This window comes from Mytilus californianus, unplaced genomic scaffold (genome assembly GCF_021869535.1).
Source record: "Mytilus californianus isolate M0D057914Y unplaced genomic scaffold, xbMytCali1.0.p SCAF_2, whole genome shotgun sequence".
NCBI lineage: Eukaryota > Metazoa > Mollusca > Bivalvia > Mytilida > Mytilidae > Mytilus > Mytilus californianus.
This window is the reverse complement of record NW_026262668.1, coordinates 75,050,654-75,075,300: the sequence shown is the minus strand read 5'-3', so window position 1 is coordinate 75,075,300 and position 24,647 is coordinate 75,050,654. Positions and strand designations below refer to the sequence as shown.

The 24,647-nt window shown below is 31.7% G+C and overlaps 2 protein-coding genes across 11 annotated transcripts in view; both read right to left on the bottom strand.

The window, feature by feature from the left end:
* Positions 1-24,647, bottom strand: part of LOC127730301 (endoprotease aex-5-like) — a 57,485-nt gene that overhangs the window by 6,257 nt on the left and 26,581 nt on the right. For 2 of the 3 annotated variants that reach the window (XM_052238631.1, XM_052238632.1), the window contains 10 exons: positions 23,945-24,045; positions 16,295-16,404; positions 13,120-13,237; positions 11,845-12,125; positions 10,817-10,900; positions 9,297-9,473; positions 8,462-8,602; positions 7,463-7,603; positions 3,262-3,300; positions 1,188-1,337 (listed from right to left, as the gene is read on the bottom strand). In XM_052238631.1, the coding sequence (XP_052094591.1) occupies positions 1,188-1,337; positions 3,262-3,300; positions 7,463-7,603; positions 8,462-8,602; positions 9,297-9,473; positions 10,817-10,900; positions 11,845-12,125; positions 13,120-13,237; positions 16,295-16,404; positions 23,945-24,045 (1,342 nt within the window). The remainder of the gene's footprint in view (positions 1-1,187; positions 1,338-3,261; positions 3,301-7,462; positions 7,604-8,461; positions 8,603-9,296; positions 9,474-10,816; positions 10,901-11,844; positions 12,126-13,119; positions 13,238-16,294; positions 16,405-23,944; positions 24,046-24,647) is intronic. The other variant, XM_052238633.1, reaches the window with a different exon arrangement.
* The window catches only part of LOC127730300 (furin-like protease kpc-1), a 131,142-nt gene that overhangs the window by 79,964 nt on the left and 26,531 nt on the right, over positions 1-24,647 (bottom strand). The gene's annotated exons all lie outside the window — the stretch shown is intronic.

Sequence of the window (24,647 nt, the reverse complement as noted above, 5' to 3'; positions counted from 1 at the left end):
TGCACACGTATAAAAATTGCGGTTTTTATCCAACGCAATCATAGGTTTGAACGTTGTTTTCAATTTAGACTTGTATAATATATATATGAATGAATTTTTCTCATGCACAGAATAATATATATAAGAGAAAAATAAATTAGACAAAACGAGTGTTCTTTTATCTAGAGCTTTCATCCTTCTGTAAGAACTTGTAAAGAATCTAGTATAGTGTTGACCTGCGATAAACATGGTCACATGAACATTAAACGTATTTTTGAAATAAAATATAAAATTATTTTGATTGAATAAATATTGAAATCTATAGAATAGACTGAGACTTTAATCTTTCAAATTGATTAAAATTCATGGAAAATTACTGCAAGTTGTTAATTACCGTGTTATAATATGATTTGTTGGTGATTACAAATCAATAGGATTAAGTACAGGACGTTGCCATTAAGTAATATTGTTTTTGACAGGAACATTAAATGTCATACCTTTATTTTGGGAAATGGTATTGCAAAAAAGCTTCTTAAACTGAGTTTTACTGTGCGTATTGCTTTGTGTTTGTTTATTCCACGTTGTCTAGCAGTATAGGGAAGATTGACATCTTACAAAACCTGTTTAACCCAGCCGCATTTTTGCGTATGTCCCAAGTCAGGAACTTCCAGCTTTTGTTAGTCTTGTATGTTTTATAATTTTGGTTAATTTATATGTTTCGGAGTTTAGTGTGGCGTCCAGTTCAATGAATTAATATACATTATTGTTTATTGGTAATTTTTATCATATTAACAAACCTGAGGAAGTCTGAAAATGTTATTTTTTTACCCGAGTTTAGTTGTCTACACTAGTAACAAATTTTGACCTGAAACGATCTTTTTGATTTTAGCATCTCGTCAGACATTTCGCTTGCAGTCACTTAAGATTTGTTTAGTCTATGTTCAGACTGTTCAGTAGTTGTTATTTACCTGTGCACATCAACATCATACTGAATTGTATGAAAAGCTACTTCACAATACTGAATTGACTGCAAGCAAATTGTCTGAACTGTACTGAATTTACTACAGTTAATATGTCTAAAAAGAAGCAATTGCCGAACACGCATTTGTTTTTCTTGGAATCTGAAGATTAATATGAACATTAATTACTGTTACCACTCTTCATTAGTCGATGCGCTCTAAAAGAGTTTATGTTCTGCAAATACTTACGTGGGCATTCACCATTATAACAGTCCTTTATTTGTCGACTACCAACCCTGCATCTAAAAGTAGTTCTAGTGCATGTCCTTGAACTAGTTCCATAACCACAAGTAACAGAACATGTTGACCATTCTGACCATTCTCTCCAGTATTCCATCCCTGCATGTTCAAATCATATATAGCTTATTTAGGAATTTAGGTAATGCAAATTAACTGTTAAATAAGTGTTATTACAATTAACATCTGAGTTGTATTTTTTCTAAGAGAAATTGACTAACCTATTTCTGTTATTTGTAAGTGTTTTCCTTATTCATTATATGCATTAAACTATACTTAGTTTTTCATACAACATTTATGATATGTCCTTAAAATATAGGTAAAAAGTGTAAGTATAGAAAAGGTTGATTTTCTATTGACAGATACATGTGTTGATATGAATAAATGCTGATGTGTCGAATACGTCATGAGACAGCAACCCAAACGACAAAAGTAACCTAGGATATATTGAGGGTTGGATAACACATTGTCTTCATAAAAATATAATGAGTTTTCTACAATTTGTCAAGTTCTATTTCGCACTGAGTCCATTCGAGTTGTAAATAAATCTTAAATTGAACAGAAACAATCAACGATCTGCTATCAGCACCAAGTTCTTAATTTGTTCTGGCGTAAGACAACCACGGACCAGGCTCTAGACACGGTACATGCACGTAAATATATTGCAAGATTAAATTAGTCATGTGAGCTTCTTATCCTCTCCCTTTTTCAATTACTTTTAGAAATTGCGAACAATTTTTCACATTTCAATCGATATAGATCATGTATATATTGTTGTTTTATATTCTATTCTTTTGCAGAAACGGAACAATTTGTCTTTCAATGATGGAAACAATACAAGCGGCGAGCTGTGTTTTTTTTCTCTACTGATATTAATGTTATGTTCTTTTATGTAACCTTTGGTTAAAGAATAAACTGCATTTGATTTAAAAGAAGAAAGGGTAATATCTTGAATACATAGTTTAACACCGCAACATGCGCAGATGCTTGTCCGAAATCAGGTACCTAGTGTGCCTTTAGCTATAATTGAGTTTTCGACCTTATGGGAAATTGGTTTTTATGAAAAATCTTTGATATACATCATTTTATCTTTTTTTTACTTTTTGTAGACTCTGGGCGTTTCTGAGTTCGATATTTTACTGAAATTCGTTTATTTCTGATGACTGTACATGTTGGTTGGCCTTAATATATTTTTAAGCTACATGTGACATCTCCTTTTATTCATACACGTTATAAGGCAAGTGTGCATATACAATACTATGATACATTTATGGTATTACTATTTCCTAAGATTAATTTTTCTGGGACATTCATGTCCAATAAAGAAAACTGTATTTAAAAGACAGTGAATATTTGTTTTTAAATGTTCATTTTCAAAATCTTCATGCAAGGTTTTCTTCAGTCATGTTAATATTCTGCAGAGAAATTCAGAATGAAAACTTAAATGATCAGCCTTTTCACTCTACGCTTTCCGCATAAAGGAGCGTTTTGTTTTGTCTCGTGGTAGTGGTAAGATTAAACAATGCAATTAGAAATAATATTATTACCTTAGTATTTCAACTGTTTAAATAAGTCAGCAATGAACAATTACTTTTGTATTTATTTCAATTTGGAAGGAATATTTCTATATTGTAACAACAAGTAAGACAATTGTAAAAAACATACTTTATTTTCTTTATAAACTATTAAACTTCTATTATATCCTTTAATTCTAGAATTCAAAATATGTTTAGATATTACAACTAAGCTACTGCTTTCATCTTTAGAAATGGTAATGAATTCAACAGTTTGAGGCGGATTTTGTATGACAAGAGAAATACGAATACAAAAAAACCCTATCAATTCATTCAGACGACACAACGCTTTACTGTATTACAATTCCGTGAATATAACTTACATTTCCAGCAATATAGAAATTCGTTACGTACAAATAAACATTTAACTACATATTAATACATCACTGGAATGAATACATATCTAAAATGTTACTTAATACGAAACTATGACACATTTATAAAGTTTATACCTTGCACTGTCCGAGCTGTGGGTGTCGGTGTTGTATGATCTACAAAAATGTAAACAAATAAATCAAATATCTGAAATACTGTAAGTTAAATTCTTATAATCTTTAAGTTGAGTTTTATAGTTCATTGTTCATCTACCCCAAGATAGTAATACATTTGAATTGCTTGTCATTTTATTTTATCAGTTGTCTGAGTGTTCTATTGATTATAAAAATACCACACATATATGGTTATATATCTTTTCACGTATTTATTCGTACTCATACAATGCTGACTTTCAAGGTTTTGAATCGGATATTTCAAAATGACGTTAAATCAAAAACGGAGCTTAGGATGCACAAAATTAATCAATTGTTATCGTGGTATCTTTACAAACCTGAAGAAGTGCCTGAGTGCGAACTTTTCTTGGTTATATTAATTTAAAGATTTGATCAAGAACACTTCAGTATATTCGACTGATTCGAGTACAATCCAGATTGGTCACCTCCGTTTAGATAAGAGGAATGTGCTTATGAGAACTCACCTCCGTTTAGATTAGAGGTAAATGCTTATGAGAACTGTTATTTCAAAATTGAACAAAAGAGTGTCAAAGCAACAGCAAAACCGTGTTTTTTGTAATACGTATTACTGTTACTCGTAAAGTAATACCATGAACAGCATAAACGGAAAATGTGAAAAAAAAAATCAACCACTATTTTGCCATCAAAAATTAACCTATTTAAATTTGAAAAAAAAAATGTTTAACAGTAAAAGTAATCCCACGGAAACGTCAAACAATGATGTGTTTCATTCGATCAAGGCAAAAATGAAAATCGTCAACATCGATTTATCCTCAGAGGTGTACATCCTTAATTTAAGAAAATAATAATACACAGCTAAAATAGTTTGATATATATCAGAATATGATTGCAAGACAAAGGTTGCTTGGATTGAAAGTACATATTTTGAATTCGTACAACCTATGGTGTCTGTTCTTTATCTTTGTTGTAATGACAATAAAGGAGTCCAGGGATTCCAGCAGTTCTCCGCCCTACTGAGCCTTTTCTTCTTATAAATTATATATTTTTCTATCAATAAGTTTTCTTTTAAAAAATATTTAGCGCTATCATATTCGTTTGTTCCAATGATAATTTGCTTCTATAAATATAGAATTTTTAACAGAATTATTAAGTTTCTTATGTCATTTTTATCGGTTTTCGTTAGAAAACCAAATGAAACCAAATCTATATGTAAAGTTAGTTCTATTTCTATCTTTTCAAATATCCAAGAGTTAAGATCTTTCCATAATTTTGACATATACGGACAAGTCCAGTATATATGTGCAATTGTTTCGATCCCCCTCCACACCCAAAACTGCACTTATTTGTATCTTTCACGTTTAATTTGAAGAGAAATTCATTCGTGCCTAAAATTCGATGCATTATTCTGTATTGAAACCACTGCAGTTTTGAGTTCTTGGTAATACAAAAGGCATTACATGGATATTTTCCAATAGTAGTTTGTATTGAGAAGATAAGGACTACTTTTTGTCACACTTTTCGTTTAAGGTTTTACTTTTTACTATTTAAAATATTATACATATCTTTTCAACCTTTCGGCGATTTAAAGAATATTTGTATAACTGAAGGCAAAACTGGGCCGTTTTCTCTCTAAATCATTGAAACCTATATTATATTCTTTTAAATACGTTTTTATTGCAGAAATTAAACCTTGATATGTAAGAAAATTAGTTTCGTTATTGTATACATTTTTAAATTTATAACAAAGTCGTGAAATTCCACATTCATCTAACAAGTCATTAATGAGCAGCCAAACTCCTTTTTTATTCCAATCTTTATTGAAAACTGATTGATACCAATCTTTATTTAAAACTGATTGATTACAAATCTTTATTGCATTATTCTTCCATACATTGCATGTGTTTATTTGAGACTTATCTTGATTATTTTAAAGATCATTCCAAGCATCAAATACTTCTTTCCAAAATGGCTTTTTAGCCTTTAAAAGGGACAAGAAAAATACTAACATTTTCTGAAAAGAGGAATAGTTTCACAAGTTTTAAATCATTTCTATAAATAATTCATATCCAGGTTAATTTAAGCATTGTATGTAGTTTTCAATGTTTATCATTTTTAGACCTCCTGTGGTTGAGTACCGCCTGATTATGGAATATACATCTCCAAGTTGATACGCTATTACAGGCTTGTATTTCCTTTTTTCTTTCATATTTTCTGAAGTCTGACATGACTTAAATATAAACTGAACCAGATTTAACCAAATTATATCTATATGTTCCACATTCAACATTCAAAAATGTTTTTCATTTTTTTTCCATTTTAATATTCAACATTCGTTTTTCAACTTTCAACATTCGTTTTCAACATTCAACATTCGTTTTCAACATTCAACATTCATTTTCAACGTTCAACATTAGTTTTCTACATTTAACATTCGTTTTTCAACATTCTGCATTCGTTTTCAACATTAAACATTCGTTTTCAACATTCAACATGTAATTTTTTTCATTTTGTTTGTTGAAAAACGAATGTAGAATATTGAAAACAATTATATAATGTTGAAAACGAATGTTGAATGATGAAAAACGAATGTTGAAAGCGAATGTTGAAAAAAATTGAATGTTGAATGTGGAATGTTGAACATTGAATCAATTTGACATCCGTTATGAATATATATAAACAAAGACAACATAATATTTCTTTTCCTTTAAAAATACATATTTTCAAAACCTAGACACGTTATTCTAACTCTAAGCCGACGAGTGGTTTCTCTAAAATCCTAAAAAGCACATTTCAATTTTTAAGTCTTTGGTTTGACACGGCTAAGGTCGACTACAAGATTTCCAAAACACAAGGCAAGCTCACTACCAAAATGAAAGTAGAACGGGCAGGATATTTCAAATATAACTCGCCTTCAGGTACTCCAAAAACGAAAAGTGCGAATGCAAATGATATAATACCTTTATCGCATTAAAACATGTATAACCGCAACAGCCAAAATCGGCAATGTTAAACTTTGCAAAACTGAGTTACACAATTAAATTTAATAAAATGAAAGAACAAGAATAAGAACATCCCATGAATAAACTTTCACGTTTAATTTGAAGAGAAATTCGTAAAATAGACTGACCTACGGTTTCTACTCTTTCAAGAAATATGCTTTTATGTTTTAATTCCCTGAAACCTTACATACTTTTGGCTTTTCTAACTTTTGGTTACTAATAATCCTTTATTACATGAATGAATAAGTGCGCTAAAAAGGCCAATCATATAACCCAAATACACAGAATCACCAATTTCATATATAAACTTCCTTTATTTAATGTAAACGCACCATTATTTATTTAGCAATTAACGAGTGGCGTCAGTTAAGTGATTATTACATTATATTTGTAATTTGTATTATATATAATATTTAAAATGGACTTTATGTCAGAACTATACACTTATTCAAGCTGATCCTTTCAAGTCGACCATTATGGTATTACGTGTACATCGTGTGCGTTTCCAAAATCCGGAGCATATCATTAACTTGTCGTCTGTCTTATAATTTTTCGTGTTTTGCTTTAGATTTCATTAGACGCAACAGTAGCTTATCAATGTTCAAATCTCATAAATTCATTACGAAAATGCAAACCAAAGAACAAAGAATTAAGGTACAAAATCTGTTAGTATCGCCTAAACTCAAAAACGAGAGATAGCGTGTGCATCGACAGGGTAAAATTCTCCAAATATGCATGCAGTTTCCGCAATGCGAATCCACACTCAGTCAAAATGTCACAATTGAAACTAGGACAGAATCGATGAATAGCAGATCGGGCGACTATTTTGTTATCTAAAGATCAAAAACCGCTAAGACATGTAGCTATTGGTTGAGACACAGACGTATCGTATCGATCAACAACTTCACGAGGGTGACCGTAATACGTATGCCCTAAAACGTTTTATACTTTTGCCTTTCCAAAGTTTTGGTTACGAATGGACCCCATGAAGGTTATTTCAGAAACACATGCTGTTCACGGACATAATATCACTTGTTTTAAATGATACATTTCGTTGGTTAATTTTCAGTTACTTTAATAATGTAGGTAGCTGTGCTAAAACTACGATTGAAAAATTCTACAAGTAAATTGACCTAAATTGGTCTTCTTTTTTAACGTGTTTATCTAATTTCTCTGGTTCTTACGTGATCTAGATGTCTCACATGTATGACCACACCCGTTATAACAACATTTCCCTTGTCCCCTACAATCCCAGTCGCTCGAACACTGTTCAACACATCTTGTTGGTAATGATGCTGGAGATGGACATCCACTAAACGTGATCCCTGCATAGATATATAAAAGAAACCATAATTGTTTATTTTTTTAAAACTGAACACTTTCCTCTAAATTTCAATTTCTAATAAATATAAGCCAACAAAAACTTTATAAAGTTTCTTATGTTTTAACATTAAAGAAAAAAGACAATATTTGTAGGGTTTAAGATACGCTTTGTTGCCATTAGAATTAAAAATATTTTCATAAATAAAATATAGTTTTATATATAATGTAAACTAGATAATGACTATTAAAAAATGAAAAAAAGGACCATGTTCTCTTAATATATACTGTCATCTGCAATATTCGTGACACTGAAAAAAGTTACTCTGTATGTTTTATATAAAATGTATGTGAAAAAAGAAATGTTTAGTAATATGAGAAATAAAAGGACGTGATGTGAATTTCATATTTTACTAGAGATATATTTGAGATGCAAGTTTTTAAATATTTAAAATAAACATATATGTGTTAAAGAGTCAATCATCAAACGAAATAAATGCAATCACCAATTTCATATATTAACTTCTTATTTTTTTAATGCAAAATACACCATTATTTATTTAACAATTTAACAATTAACGGGAGGCGTCATTTAAGTGATTATTACAGTGTATATATTATTTGTTTGAACTATTCACATTATTCTGACAGATCCTTTTAAGTCGACCATAATGGATTCAAGTATAAATCGTGTGCCTTTCCCAAATCCGGAGCGTATAACTGAGATGTTGTTGTATGTTCCAGTCTGCTTTATTTTTTTTTCGTTTGTTGGTTTAAGCCTGGTAATGAATGAACCTCATGAAGGTTATTCCAGAAACAGGTGCTGTTTGTTAACGTGTATATCTAATGCACCTGGTACTTACGTGTTCTAGATGTCTCACATGTATGACCACACCCGTTATAACAACATTTCCTTTGTCCCCTACAATTCCGGTTGCTCGAACACTGTTCAACACATCTTGTTGGTAATGATGCTGGAGATGGACATCCACTAGATGTGATCTCTGTAAAGTTATATAATAGATACTAATTTTGTTTATTTTTCTGTGTTGAATATTTTCCTCCAAATTTCAACTTCTAATAAATAAAAGTCAACAAACAGCTATAAGTTCCTTTGTTATGTCATTAAAGAAAAATGACAATATGTGTAGGGTTTAAGATACTTTTTGGAGCAATAAGAAATAAAAACATGTTCATATGATAAAATACATTTTAAGATATAATGTAAACTAGATAAGCACTATCGAAAAATGAAAAAGGTACCGTGTTCTCTATTTGTGCTATCATCTCCAATATGCATGGCACTAAAATGTGACTCTGTATGTTTAATATAAACATATGCGAAAACAAAAATTTTCAGTAGTGGTATGAGAAACATATGAGAAGTAATAAGAATATCATATCTTACTAGAGAAATGTTTTATATGCTAGTTTTTAAAGTTTTTAAAATATACATGCATATAGTTTTCTTTGCAAAATTGTTTAAATCATAATCTATTATAGAAAGTCAGAGCATGTATTGATTAATATTAATAGTAATAAAAATGAAAAACGTCAAGAGCAAACTTCATTTTCACATAAGAATTTAAATTAGCATTCATGGTACTAGATAAGGCTTCATAAATACTGTTCCAAACCTCATTTTGATTTACATGCATATGTTTGCTTACTACATTTTAACCAATTTGTTAATCTTACCTGACTGTATATCAGGCTGACAATTAGAAAGAGGACATAATTCTGTTTGAGAACTGTCCCCTGCACAATATGCTGAATTACTCTTGACGTTACATTGTCTACTTCGACTTTTAATTCCTTGACCACATGTACCTGTGCACTCTGACCATGAAAGCCAATTACCCCAACTTCCTACGCCTTAAAACAAAAACATATAATTGCAACAGTCGTCATACTATCATAGAAATTGACGACAAGAAACGATAAATCAAACGTTCGCGTTTTTATATGTTAACACAGATAAGATCTGAATAAAGCCTACCTTAAGTGGTTTCTGTTTTACTGTTTAGGCTCATTGGAATTTAATGCATTTAAATCATTTGAAATAACCACTTGTCTCTCCAAACTATTGCTATTGACTAAAGCTAAAGATTGTCCTGATATCTGTATCATACAATTGTATTACCATTATGTGGAAGCAGAAGAGTGAAGGAAAATCCTGATTGAATCCAGAAATTATTGTATTATATTCAACAATTGGTTTGGCTCTGGCTAAATTGAATTGTCTTTGGAATGAAGTTTAGTTTTCTGGTATCATACGAATTATAACATAATCATTTATCAAACACATACATGTGTGAGCTAAAGATGCCCATCATATATTCTAGATGCATGCAATCACTCATCAATTATTTAAGTTCGTTAAAAAGATATAAGAACGTGAATAAACGTCGCTAGTAAGTTTAAACCCTGACACAACGTATCAACGTGTCGGTCTACAAATTAGTGATGGTGACCGTGAAATTATCGAAAGTTATACATTATCCTAGGCCTACAATTGATACATATTTATTTGCTCCCTTGTGGATAGCTGTGTTATTGGCAATGTATCATACCTCTGAACTTTATATTCATTGTTGAAAATTTGAATATAGAACATATGATTCGCAATTAACACAAAGGAGGGAACTGAGTGTTTAGTTGCTCCTAAAACATTCATTTTAAAACATTGTCATCATATGATTGCAATTGTATTTTAGGCCTGCTTTTATTCTAACCAGTGTTATTTGCATAACCCAATGTTTGACTATTTTACTTGATTTTTATAACTAGTTGGGATTCAATTGTAAAGAGTTTTTGGTATATTTTCCAATAGTATTAATGTTTTCTCGTAACATTATAAAATAAACTGAAGAAAGCAAGCTACAGACAAAGTCATGTCATAAGTCGAAAACTGATCATCATTTTAACCAGTGGGATATTTTTAATGCACATCTTCTTGGAACAATTACTACAAGTTTTCTTAATTTTTTTAGCAAGGTTGTTATAAGCTTGCACTTGTCTATTTCGTAACATTGTATTTTGTTTGTAAGTAAATGGTTGTACATTTGAAAATATTTGGACTTGGTATTGTGACTCTTGATTTCGACTCCCTCAACTCCCTCAAGTTGACTCTGTAGTATATTGTGCATTAAAATTTGTTTCTTATATAGTGAAATATAAGTATCCTGTTGTTAAACTCATATAGAAAGATGTTTTACCTTGTTCAGCAGGTGGTAGACAATGCTGACCTTGACACGTATATCCATGAATCGATAGACCTACTGATTCTACAGTGCCGTGATCTAAAAGTGAAAAGGTTTGTTTCTTAATTGAAATTAAATAAAATGAAGAAAAATTGGCTTTACACATGAATAAAAATGCATTAACAACTTTTATACTATCTTTACAACAACACAAAATATTAAAATTAAAAGATATAAATTCCTATTTGAATCTTTTATTTTTCTTCGTTTGCCTCGCATAATGTTGGTTTAAAGTAGTATTGGTTTATAAACAAAACATAATACTAGTAGAACATTTTCATACTTTGCCAAAATGTAGTTATTTTCAAAAGACAGGATATATCACCTAGTTTGTTTCCAAGCTACATGTTGCAAAAAATTGACTTATTTTGTATGTATATTGTTTTTCAATCATTAATACTAAACGTCTGTTTTGGGTCAAAATAGTAATTAATTTCCTTCATTTAATTGAAAGTTCTCACGAATGCATTGTATTTCTTTAATTTGCGCATTTCATTAAAATATTGACCGATCAGTCTATGTTTTATTAATTAATCAAGATACCGGGAGACCCCAATGCTCTCTTTGCAAAATTTAAATTAAAAGATATTCATTCCTATTTGAATCTTTTATTTTTCTTCTTTTGCTGTCCATAATGTTGGTTTTAAAGTAGTATGGAAGTATAAATTCTTTATACAATAATTTAAATATGTATTTTGAAGTCAAAATATCACATTTATATTTTGGAACTTTTTTGCGACTGGAAAAAAAAACTTTCTTTTTTAGTTTTTGTTAAATGTTCGTAAAATTGGTAAAACAAATATCCATATTCACGAGAACGGGGGTCAACATTTTGTTTAATCCGTAAAAGTCGTAGAGTCCAAAAACAAATCGAATAAATTAACTAATGTTGTCTTTCATAACTTCGTTAGTTAAAGACAAAGTCATTGAATGCAAAAGCATTGTGATATTTCCGCTTTTGAAAATTATTGATATAAACATACCAAGAGTTTTACCAAACACAGCTGTGGGTTCAAATTTCCATAATCCATTAGGATTTTCTCCCCACAGTTGAACAGTTAAAACAGTAATGTCCATATTTGTTGTAGGATCGAGACCTCTACCGGGAAGAATTTTAGATTTTGTGCCATACGGAGATACGAGAACCCATTGAATCTGTCCTGCGTGTTGATGGTCTACTTTTAATGATATTTCAACATGTTCTATATATGTAGCAGAGCATCCAGTGACTTGAACCATAAAATAAGTGGAGTCACTGTTCAGTCTAAAATATAAACAATCGATTCATATTAATTCTAATGTATTATTTATACGTTATCATTACATGGATTTGCAGTAAATGAAATATACGTATTTGACATACTTGTAATTGTTATGAAAAAGCATGCACCAAGTTCAACATTGCTTTGATAAAACAAACATACAAATCAATGCAAATTACACAGACTGGAAACACGATTTAAGTTTAATTTCAAGTTTCTGTTGTCCTTAGTTATTTATCTCTAAACGCCAAGTACAAGTTAAAAAAAAACCATACATTATCAATAAAAATACAATAAAATTTGAAGTGAAACAAATACAGTGTGTTAATATGAACTGAAGTATTAAATTATGGTGACATACATGCATAATTAATTGTTTAACGAAATTTTGCGAAATATAATGTAACAATATAAAATTGAGAATGGAAATGGGGAATGTGTCAAAGAGACAACAACCCGACCATAGAGCAGACAAGAGCCGAAGGCCACCAATGGGTCTTCAATACAGCGAGAAACTCCCGCACCCGGAGGCGTCCTTCAGCTGGCCCATAAACAAATAAGTATACTAGTTCAGTGATAATGGACGTCATACTAAACTCGAAATTATACACAGGAAACTAAAATTAAAAATGATTCAAGACTAACAAAGGCCAGAGGCTCCTGACTTGGGACAGGCGCAAAAAATGCGGCGGGGTTAAACATGTTTTTTGAGATCTCAACCCTCCCCCTATACCTCTAGCCAATGTAGAAAACATACATTTATCCAGTCAAAGTATATATGTATTATCATTTACCTCTACCAGTTTAATGTTTATTATATAATATACAGGTATGTAATTAAGAAAAAAACAAATTTATCAACATGACAGTAGTGAATATTTCTACTGAAAACATTTACGTCAAGTGAGACATTGGTATATTATCTAGACCTACAAATAACTTAAATTTTACGAAGTTTGATCTACTAATATACTAAGATACAAATATAGTACTTACGGACTGTCAAACGTTTTTTCTGCTCTACAATATTGTATAGGTGGGACGTTCCTCCAGGTTTTGCTCCTTTCGACTAGCATGCCGATATCAATTAATCCAAATCCAAAATATGATGATACTAAATTAAAAATTTCTTTCAAAATGTATCGTATGTTAAAATCATTCAACTTTCTTGCGTCTGTTACACATAAAATCTTAATTGATTATTCTTTTCTTAACAGCCAGTGGACATATGTCAGAGACATTCAGGTAATGGATTTACATATTAGGACACCGGTTAAAAGGATGACTGTGAATAAAGGTTTTAATGGAAAGCGGCTGAACTATTCCGGACCAACAAAGCCTTGTAAGGACCCTCTAAGAGTTACTGCAAGGCTTCTTTAACATGCAGGGAGCGTTACATTCGCCCTAAAATAATATCGGATTTCACTTCCCCAATCTGATTGACAACGTGACTTCCAATTCATTCACCTCACAGAGTCAAGCGGATTTCATTCTAAGTGTAGATTTTATTGTCAAACCGGAGAAGTCTATATGATCATAATTCATTATCCATGTCAAACCATGGGTTTTATAACTACCATATTGAACAATTTGCTCTAAAGTAGTAGATCTGACTTACTTTATAATTAAAAAAGAAGCTTAATATGGCGACATCGTTTTTCATTTTCCCGTTTGTTTATAATGGTTTCTTTGAAACGAAAACGGTACAGTGTTTTATTTATTAGTTAAGAACAGTCTTTTGATAAGCGATAAGCGAAAACCCTTCTAAGGTGTTCTTTAGCTTTGAAGTTGTAAGCAAAGGGACCTGCTTTTTGGGGGAACATTTTGTAAGGGGAGGAGATTGACGGAGTTTTCCCCTACATACATTTTCGGAATATGCACATATTGTTGTTGTTTTCAAAAATGTTATTGCAGTTGATAGTAAATTTGACAAAGACACCAACAAAATATTCTTTGTAGTTCATAGTCAATCTGACGAAAACAGCAACAAACTAGAGGCTCTCAAGAGCCTGTGTCGCTCACCTGTATCTATTCTAGTTTTGGAAATAATGTAAAATAAGGTTAAAATCATAATAAATAGTATTAGGTACCCTAATAATGATCGAGGCCAAGTTTGGTTTTATTTGGCCCAGTAGTTAAATAAAAAGCAGGTCATCCCATTGTAGTCTTACAATAGTTACTGAAGACCCCTTATCATTATTTAAATTAGTTTTCAAGTTGTGACCATTTGAAATTGTTTTTTTATAATTTTCCCATAGACTTCTAAAGTAAACCCCTATGTTCTATTTTCATCCATGGTGGCCATGTTGGTTGGATGGCAGGGTCATCGGATATATTTTTCAATCAAGATAGCCTATTGAAAATTGTGGCTAAGTTTAATTCTATTTGGCCCAGTAGATTAAGTGGAGAAGATGTTTGTAAAAGATTATAAAAATTTAAGAAAAATTGTAAAAACTGACTATAAAAGGCAATAACTCCTTAAGGGGTCAATTGACAATTTTGGTCATTTGTTTTATTTGTAGATCGTTATTTGCTGAACATCATTGCTGTTTACAGTTTATCTCTATCTATAATAATATTCAAGATAATAACCAAAAACTGCAAAATTTCCTTAAAATTACCAATTCAGGGGCAGTAACCTATGAATTGTCTGAAAATTTCAGAGCAGATAGAATTAACCTGATGAACATTTCTACCTTGTCAGATTTGCTCTAAATGCTTTAGTCTCAGAGATATAAGCCAAAAACTGGATTTTACCCCTATGTTCTATTTTTAGCCATGTCAGCCATGTTGGTTGGCTAGCGGGGTCATCGGACACATTTTTCAAACTAGAGACCCCAATAATGATTGTGGCCAAGTTTGGTTAAATTTTTCTCATTAGTTTCAGAAGAGAAGATTTTTGTAAAAGATTACAAAAATTTACGAAAAATTGTTGAAAATTGACTTTAAAGGGCAATCACTCCTTAAGTGGTCATTTGACAATTTTGGTCATTTGACTTATTTTTAGATCTTACTTTGTTAAACATTATTACTGTATACAGTTTATCTCTATCTATAATAATATTCAAGATAATACCCAAAAACTGCAAAATGTTCTTAAAATTACCAATTCAGGGGCAGCAACCCAACAACCAGTTGTCTGATTCGTCTGAAAATTTCAGGGTAGATAGATCTTAACCTGATGAACATATTTATTGCTCTAAATGCTTTAGTTTTAGAGATATAAGCCAAAAACTGCATTTTACCCTTATGTTCTATTTTTAGCCATGTTGGCCATGTTGGTTGGCAGGCGGGGACATCGAACATATTTATTAAACTAGATACCCTAATAATGATTGTGGCCAAGTTTGGTTAAATTTGGCCTAGTAGTTTTAGAGGAGAAAATTTTTGTAAAAGTTAACGGATGTCGGACGACGGACGACGGACGCTAAGTGATGAGAAAAGCTCACTTGGCCCATTGGGCTAGGTGAGCTAAAAAAGTTTTGTAGTTGATAGTAAATCTGACAAAGACACCAACAAAAAAGTTTTTGTAGTTGATAGTACATAGAGTGAATAAACATAATGCTGTACAAGTATAAACTTTCCCGATAAAGTACAAATTCGGTAAAATATAAATACAAGGGTAAACAAAATGAAAACAACAGTGCGAAACACTCTCGAGTCCGAATCGTACCTCTGGACCTTCCTGTTCCTAGCCCAAAGAAAAACAAACCGATAGCTGGATGCGCAAATACCGAGTGATGTCAAACGACCAACAGGAGCATAATAGCATAAAGACAAATAACCGGAAAACTGATAAGTACTAGTAAATAAAAAGATACAGAACTTCAGTACATAAAATCTTTAACTCAAGACTTTCTTGTATAATTTGTAAGGTAGACATTGAATAGATAACACAAAATGTATATTGATACAAATGCATTCCTTCATGAGTCCTGTCATTGTTATCACAAAAATGGATTTTATCCGAAATTTTTACTTTCCAAATAACACAAAACATATATTTAAATTTCAGGTAACATTTCTTTCACAAATCTCTGTATTTACATTCCTTGATATATTTGAGGTTTTGTGTGTTCAGCTAAAATTATTAGTGTAGACAATACCCATGGAGTGTCTGCTTGACAACAAGTTATTTTTGTTAAATATTATGCGTATGCAAAATGCTTACCGTAGATTCCTGCAGCATTTCTAAAGAAATTGGTTCTGTATTGATTTGTAAGATTACTTCTTGACGTCTTTACCAGTAGATGCATAATGTCCCGATAAGTTAAAGCTGAACTGTGAAAAGAAATAAAATGCAATTGAATACATTCTGAAAACGTAATGGATCCAAATGAAAATCCAACAATTCAACTTTTCTATTAATATCTCTTTTAAACACACAATATCACTTTATGGATGTTTTTTGTTTTTGTTATTTATAGTTTTATTTTATGGTTAAGTTAAGTACAGTTAGGTTTTCTCATGTTTTTGTATTTTTATGATGAAACTTTTTTCTTTGTATTGTTTTTCAAATATTGCTATACTAACCAGCTATAGAAAAGAGATGTGAAGTATAAATATCACAACATCTAGTATAACAAACGAAAAGCGATTGAAAAAAATCTCCCATATTTGTGTCCAGCTATAACAACTATAAAGCACCTAATTCAACACAAAATGTAATGCATTTAACAGGGGCCACAAAAGGTTTAACTAAAGTTTAGGGACAGAAATTTTACGATGGTGTGGTATTTGTTAAAAATTTATTCTACTGATGTAAGTAATCCTTCTCCCTTTTATCTGATCTATGGAACAAGCAAACTTCAATAAAAAAATATTTAGAAAAATGCCTTATACGCAAATTTGAAGATCTAACATTGTTGGGGTAAATTTGGGACGAATTATATATATATTATGGTGTAAGGCCTGTATAACCACGAGTTATCCGATGGAGATTAACATTATCATCCTTTACAATAGACAAAATAGCTGATCTGAAAGGTACACCATCTACTTGCCACTATACATCATGTACTGTGTTACAACCCTAGATAAAGCCGACGAGGAAAGGTATTACATCGACCACCGAAAGCTATATTTTTATGTAGCATACGTAGTCGAGTGGTCTAGGGCGCTAGTCATGGTGCAGGCGGTGTTGCCACGATGTCATAGAAGCAAGGATTCGAATCCCGCTGAAGAAAGAACAAAATTTGCTAACGCAAATTTGAGGAACTAACATTGTTGAGCTAAATTTGAGACGAATTATATATATCTCTATATATATATTGAAAAGTTATAAATTTTTTCCACGCTGTGCATAAAATAGGAAAATATAAGGCTGAAAATGCACTAAATATTCATAATCAATATGAATTTTCACATTTGATGTAGTCAGTCTCTACACGAATATTCCACAAAAATACAGAATTAGTTATTGGATAGAAAAATACAAACCCGAACTACCTAACCGAATAGAAAAGGAAGTTATAATTGAAGGACTTCGGTTTATTCTTCAGAATAATTATTTCATGTTCGACACCACATTGTATCGCCAAAAAACAGGCCCTGCAATTGGTACAAAAGTTGCACCTACATATACCAATCTAGTGATGGGATACCTCGAGATCCAGATGTATCGGAGATCACAGCGAAAATTCGGACATTTATTTTATAAATCTTTGATGGAAAATTGGAAAAGATACTTAGATGACTGTTTTATTTTATGGGACAACAGCTTAGATAAGTTAGTGGAATTCAAAGATTTGCTCAATGAAATAAATGAGAACATTCAATTTACTATGGAAAACAATAGTAACAAATTATCATTTTTAGACATTCTTATCATAAAGAACGGAACACACATAGAAACCGGTATTTTCTATAAACCGACTGATTCCACACAATATCTACTTTTTACATCATGTCATCCAAAACTTACGAGAGTAAATATACCATATAACCTAGCTAAACGCATATGTACTACCATTTCAAATCCAGAATTAAGGGATACAAGATTAAATGAATTAAGATACATGCTTTTAGACCGAAAATATCCGAAGAGAATAATTGATGACGGTATAACCAGAGCAAAATCTTTTAGCTTACAGGAATTAAGGAAAACTAAATCACATTCAAAAGAAAACGTTTTACCGTACATTTCAACTCACAACCCCAGAAATAATGATGATGAGAGTTTTTAACGACCTTGACTGGCTATACAGCCCTCGCACGGTCGGCCCTGGCTTGCGCCTTTTTGGGCATTTAAATAATTTGTTTTTACCATAGGGTAATAGAATAATTTGAGTGATAAATATAGAAAAAATTTGAAGTTTAGAATACTTAAAAAATAAATAATTTGATGAGTAAATGAATGAAATAGAACTTAAATAAAATGAAAGAACATAAAAATGAGAATTAAAAAAAAAAAACAAAAACGAAAAAAAACGGAGCCACCAAAATTAGGAATAGGAATAGGAGGAAAGCTAGGCAAAGCAAACGGCAGTGACCGGCAGCAACGTTGTCCTGGTACACCAGCAGCCAAGTAAACAGCAGATACGAGAAATAATGAAGCGTTCAATACTATTCGTTTTTAAATCCGGACACGTTTTTAAAATCAAGAACAGTTTTACATGTGCATCGGAAAACCTTCTATATATCATCCCTTTCAGTGGTCGTCAAGAAAATTATATTGGACAAACCGGCAACACCATTAGAAAACGAATGACAGTACATAGACAGCAAATTCGAGTCCCTAGTACAAGAAAAATCAAACTTAGCGAACATATTGATAGATGCGCTAGATCAAATCATCCAAATTTCTTTATTTTTCCATTTTATCAGTGTTCAGATAATACAACGGAACCAAGAGAATTAATAAAGAAAATTATATCATTAAGAAATACCGTCCTAAATTAAATAGATGAAATGAGAACCCGGAAGGCATTTCTATATAACTATATACTTTCACATTCGTTTTAAGTACCTACGTTGTACTATATTATGATGTTCATGATTAAATAATGATGTCGTTAATAGACGTTACACCTGACGACGTCGCAAGCAACCATATCCATGAATATCTGTGAAACAGTGAAACCGGTAGGAAATTACGGAAACCATTTTAGAACAATTTGATGTCTTAACAGACAAAATGTGAATATTCATATTTAATATAAATACTTAGTGCATTTTCAGCCTTATTTATATACATGATTTATTTACATTGTATCATAGGTCAAATTTATTTGTTCAGTGTATGTTCAATGGTGTTAATATGTCCTTTGATTGAGTTAAGCTATTTCAGTTGATATTTTATAGTGTGTCTTTCTATGTTGTGATGTTACACTATTGTTTCAGAAAAAGGGTGAAGGTTTGGTACCATTAAAACGTTTAAACCCGCTGCATTTGTTTGCACCTGTCCTAAGTCAGGAATCTGCTGTTCAGTAGTTGTCGTTTGTTGATGTGGTTCATAAGTGTTTCTCGTTTCTCGTTTTTTATATAGATTAGACCGTTGGTTTTCCCGTTTGAATGGTTTTACACTAGTAATTTTTGGGGCCCTTTATAGCTTACTGTTCGGTGTGAGCCAAGGCTCCGTGTTGAAGACCGTACTGTGACCTATAATGGTTTACTTTTATAAATTTTGACTTGGATTGAGAGTTGTCTCATTGGCACTCATACCACATCTTCTTATATATTCATAAAATAAATAGTAAAATAAGTAAACAATTTAACAGTTCCAGTTCAATCGAATAGAAAAACAGATGTATCGACAAATATCTGTCCAATACGACCAAAATTACAGTGATTATGTCATTCAGTTTTGGAAAAGATATTTAGATGACTGCATAATATTTTGGAGCAGATTAGAGGAAGATTTATATAAATTTAAAGATCTAATCAACTCCTTACATCCGTCGATTAAATTCTCCATGGAAACCATTGACACTCAACTACCATTTTTGGATATTTTTCATCTTGAAATCAGGCAGACAAATAACGACGGATATTTATTATAAATCCACAGACACCCATCAATACTTAAATTTTCATTCGTGTCATCCGTCCCATACAAAACGAAACATACCTTACTGTATGGCCAGGCGGATTTGTGCTATAGTGTCGGACAATAACATTCGAGACGTACGATTGAACGAATTGAAAGGCTATTTAACACAACAGTTATACCCAGAGGGTCTAATCGAAAGTGGAATACGCAAAGCAAAACAACTGACACTTCAAGAATTACGAACCCCGAAAGTGAAAGACACGGATGAAAACTTAAAGAAAATACCGTTCGTTAGTACACATGACCCGTATTAACCGAACGTTTTTAATACTATTAGATCAAACCTTCCGATTCTACATGAAAGTGAAACCATGAAACAATTGATACCGGAAGGAAACTTGATTTACAGTCGAAGACAACCTAAAAACCTAATGAAACACTTAACCAGAGCTCGATTCGAACCGGAGGTTAGTGACTTTGAAATAAAATCTTCCGGAGATTCAAGATGCGGTGTTTGCGGTCAAGATTTCAAATATTTGGAAACAGGCAAAATGTAAACATTTAAAGATGGAAGAAAATTTCATGTGAACACCAATACGACTTGTAAGACAACAAACCTTATTTACTGCGTCACGTGACCTGGTTGTCACGAACATTATATTGGACAGACCGGGAATAGCCTCTGTGAACGGGTGCGCGTTCATAAAGAACAAATAAAACACCCACAATACAGAAACTCGCCAATTAGTGCCCATCTTGACACTTGTGGTAAAAAACAATTTCAAATAATGTTTATTTTTAAATGTAGACGGGATGAAGCCTATCGAAAGGAGATGGAACGTTATTTCATAACAACGTTCCGATCAAGATTAAATCCCGATAACTTTTAATTATGAACAATGCCGATGTAACAAGCCTCATTAACGACGTCGCCCATTACAACGCTAAATCAGTTATCATGAAGAGTCGCAATGGAGGATGAAATCGATTGAACTGGAACTGTTAACTTGTTTACTTATTTTACTATTTATTTTATGAATATATATATATCTGCACATGTGAAAATTATTTTTTTACTATATATATATATATATAGTAAAAAACTGCTGTTGTCTGTTCTATGGTCGGGTTGTTGTCTCTTTGACACATTCCCCATTTCCATTCTCAATTTTAAGTCTAAATTGAAAACAACGTTCAAACCTATGATTGCGTTGGATAAAAACCGCAAGTTTTATACGTGTGCATGCAAAACAAATTTCTTGTTAGAGGAGTCTAAATACAGCACAAAAAACATTTTTCAAAAGACCAAAAAAGTGAAAAAGTATATTTTAACAAAACGCATTTGACTAACAGGTCAAACAACAAATGTTCTTAAACCCTGCTGACTGCCATTGGCGATTGCAAAATAAACGGATCACAAGGTGTAATAAATGGATCTTAACTATAAATTTAATACCAAACAGAAAACAATAAACTTGCGGCAAAGATGGTATACCGCAAACAAAGGTGCAAAGATTTTTTGTACACCATATCCGGATTTCGACAATTAATATCTCTTCAGTGATGTTAGGAATCGAAACTGTTATTGGAAGGCCCCATAATTTACCTAAATTTAGGATAGACTCTTTAATTTTGAGGAGTATATATATAAATCGACTCGGCTGTGTTGCAGTTGTGACTGAATAGCTGGAATTCGAATCCTGCTGAAGGAACAATATCAATTACAATTGAAAAATTGTAGTACCACTGTCAGAATAAATTCATAACTGAACACGTACATATATGATTAGATAGATATAAGAAGATGTGGTATGAGTGCCAATGAGACAACTCTCCATCCAAGTCACAATTTGTAAAAGTAAACCATTAAAGGTCAAAGTACGGCCTTCAACACGGAGCCTTGGCTCACACCGAACAGCAAGCTATAAAGGGCCCCCAAAATGACTAGTGTAAAACCATTCAAACAGGAAAACCAACAGTCTAATCTATATAAAAAAACAAGAAACGAGAACACTTATGAACCACATCAACAAACGACAACTACTGAACATCAAGTTCCTTTAACAGTCCTTAATTCGGAGAATATATAATAGAATTTCAGAAGAATGTTTAATGGACTAAATATTGTGTGAAAGAATGACCAGTAACATTTTCTTTCCGGATTTTTCTCGTGTGCTCCGGAAGGGTCGGCAGTTTCTTCTCATACTAGTGGCACTCTTCATTTTAATTGTTAGAAGTAAAAATCAGTATATAAGTAGCTTAGAGTAATGTAACAATTGAGGAAAAGCACGGGGTTATGGTTTCGATAATTCAAACATATCCGTTGTCATCTGAAACACAGATATTGTAATGCGGTCAACTAAATCATGATGGTGTCCGTAAAACTGTCGAAAATGTATGAGTTCAACCTAAATATTAAACAAACGTGATAGCTGTCTTAAAATCAGTGTCCCTTATCAAGAAACTCATTATAGCAAACGCAAAGGTATCAACTTGGAGATATACACTCCATACACAAACGCTTCATGTTTACTGCTACACAGAAATGGTAGATTCACAAAAAAGATAATTGAAATCATGCATTGTCGGAAAGATCAGTTCTCAACCGACTCTCACTTTCAATTTCTGAATGTAAGTAAAGATTAAACTCTATCTATGTTATCCCTCATTTCCAGTTCATTGGAATAGATGCAGTCAATATAGTCACACAATTTTGAATTATTCAATGAAAGGGTACTATCTTTATAGAGGAATATGAAGTTAAAAGGTAATTCCAGCTTCTTTTCTTTTTGAATTGAGATACTTCTGTATGATGTTTTCCTAATAAAAATAAAAGAACAACATGGCAACCGAGGGGCTAATTGGTTCACATAGGAATGTCAATTGCCTGTAAAAAAATAAAAATTAAAAAAAACGCCTCCAAACGTAATCAATATTTTGTAAATCATAATATCCAGCATCTTACTCATGTCAGTTTTTATTAACTTTTTTGTAGAAATCAGAGTAATTTTTATACAATATACATGTATGATTTTTCCTTTCCTAAAATAATTATTAAAACATTTTTTATCTGCGTTTGCCATTCTGTTATGGGAACTAAACTGTATATAATTCTTCAGTCTGTCTTAAAAAAGAGGTGGAAGATACAGAAGGGATATTTAAACTCATAAGACGAAAACGAACTGGCAATACAATGGTAAAAAAACGAAAAAACGACCAAAAGACAGACAACAGTGCACAAAACACAACATAGAAGTAACTAAAGGCTGAGCAACACGAACCCCGCCAAAACCGGGTGTAGTCTCAGGTGCTCCGGTGGGATAATCATTTGCTGCTCCAAATGTGGCAGTCGTCATGTTGCTCATGCAAGTACAAATTTGGTGATAAGTCTAATTCTTTAAGTTTGAAACGAGGAATTCTTGTGTAAAGATATAGAGAACTTTTTATACTATTGCACGAAAAGAGGGATTTAGACTTTAGTACTCTTTGAGATCTTTTGATTATTTGAATTTTCAAATGTGCCTCGATATGATATCCAATTTTATGAAACTGTGTTATCAAAAGGATTTCTAGCCTCAAATTGTTTTGCTTGTTTTTTTAAATATCATGATGTAACCATAGGAATATGTAATCAAAAAGTATTTCGGACGAAATTTTTGCTTCAATTGCCTTCTCTGAAATCAATGTATAAATTTATACATTTATTGTATAACTTACGTTATATATCATTAACATTTTACTCAATGTAATTATAAAATTCGTACAAATTAATGATGACAATAAGGCGTTATGTCTTTTATCTTAGAAAGGACTTGTGTATTAACTACTTACTTCGCACTTAAAGCAAGAGCTACAGCACCGGATACCATAGGTGCCGCTGCTGAGTTTTGGTTAAAGTGATCTGTGGTTGTGTTTCCAATATCCGTGGTTATCTTTAAAATGAAATGTTGAATATTATGATCTTTATTATCAAACAAGTAGAATGCTCAGAAAGACTTGAATAAATGTGGATTTATAAGATGATTAAAAGTCACATTGATTGATATGCATAAATTGGCAATACAATTAAATATTTCGTATTGTTTTTATATATGTATAAATTAAGGCGTCAGTAGTTTCCGGTTTTATTATCTCGCAAATCGATTCAGAAGGGACAAATCAAGGTAGCAAACAAAAACTTTTTCGCATTAAAAAATTGTCATTCAACATTTCTGTATAAACGGGAACTATCAGTTACTTACGAAATGTTCGATATCAACTTCGATTTATGTAATGTACAAGTAAAAAAAAATAAAATTCAGAAATCTCAAAGTAATGGACAGCTGACAAGCAGAAATAGCTCTTAACATATAACATAAACGAATGATTAGAGATATGTATATATGAATATAGGTTGCTTAAAAGTCATACTGGATAATGGTATATAAAGTAAGAAACAAGATCAAGTTTATGTGTATATGCTTAGTTACCTACGTCCGTAATTTCATATCCACGTACCAATTAAAAATATCAAATAACATGACATATTTATGCT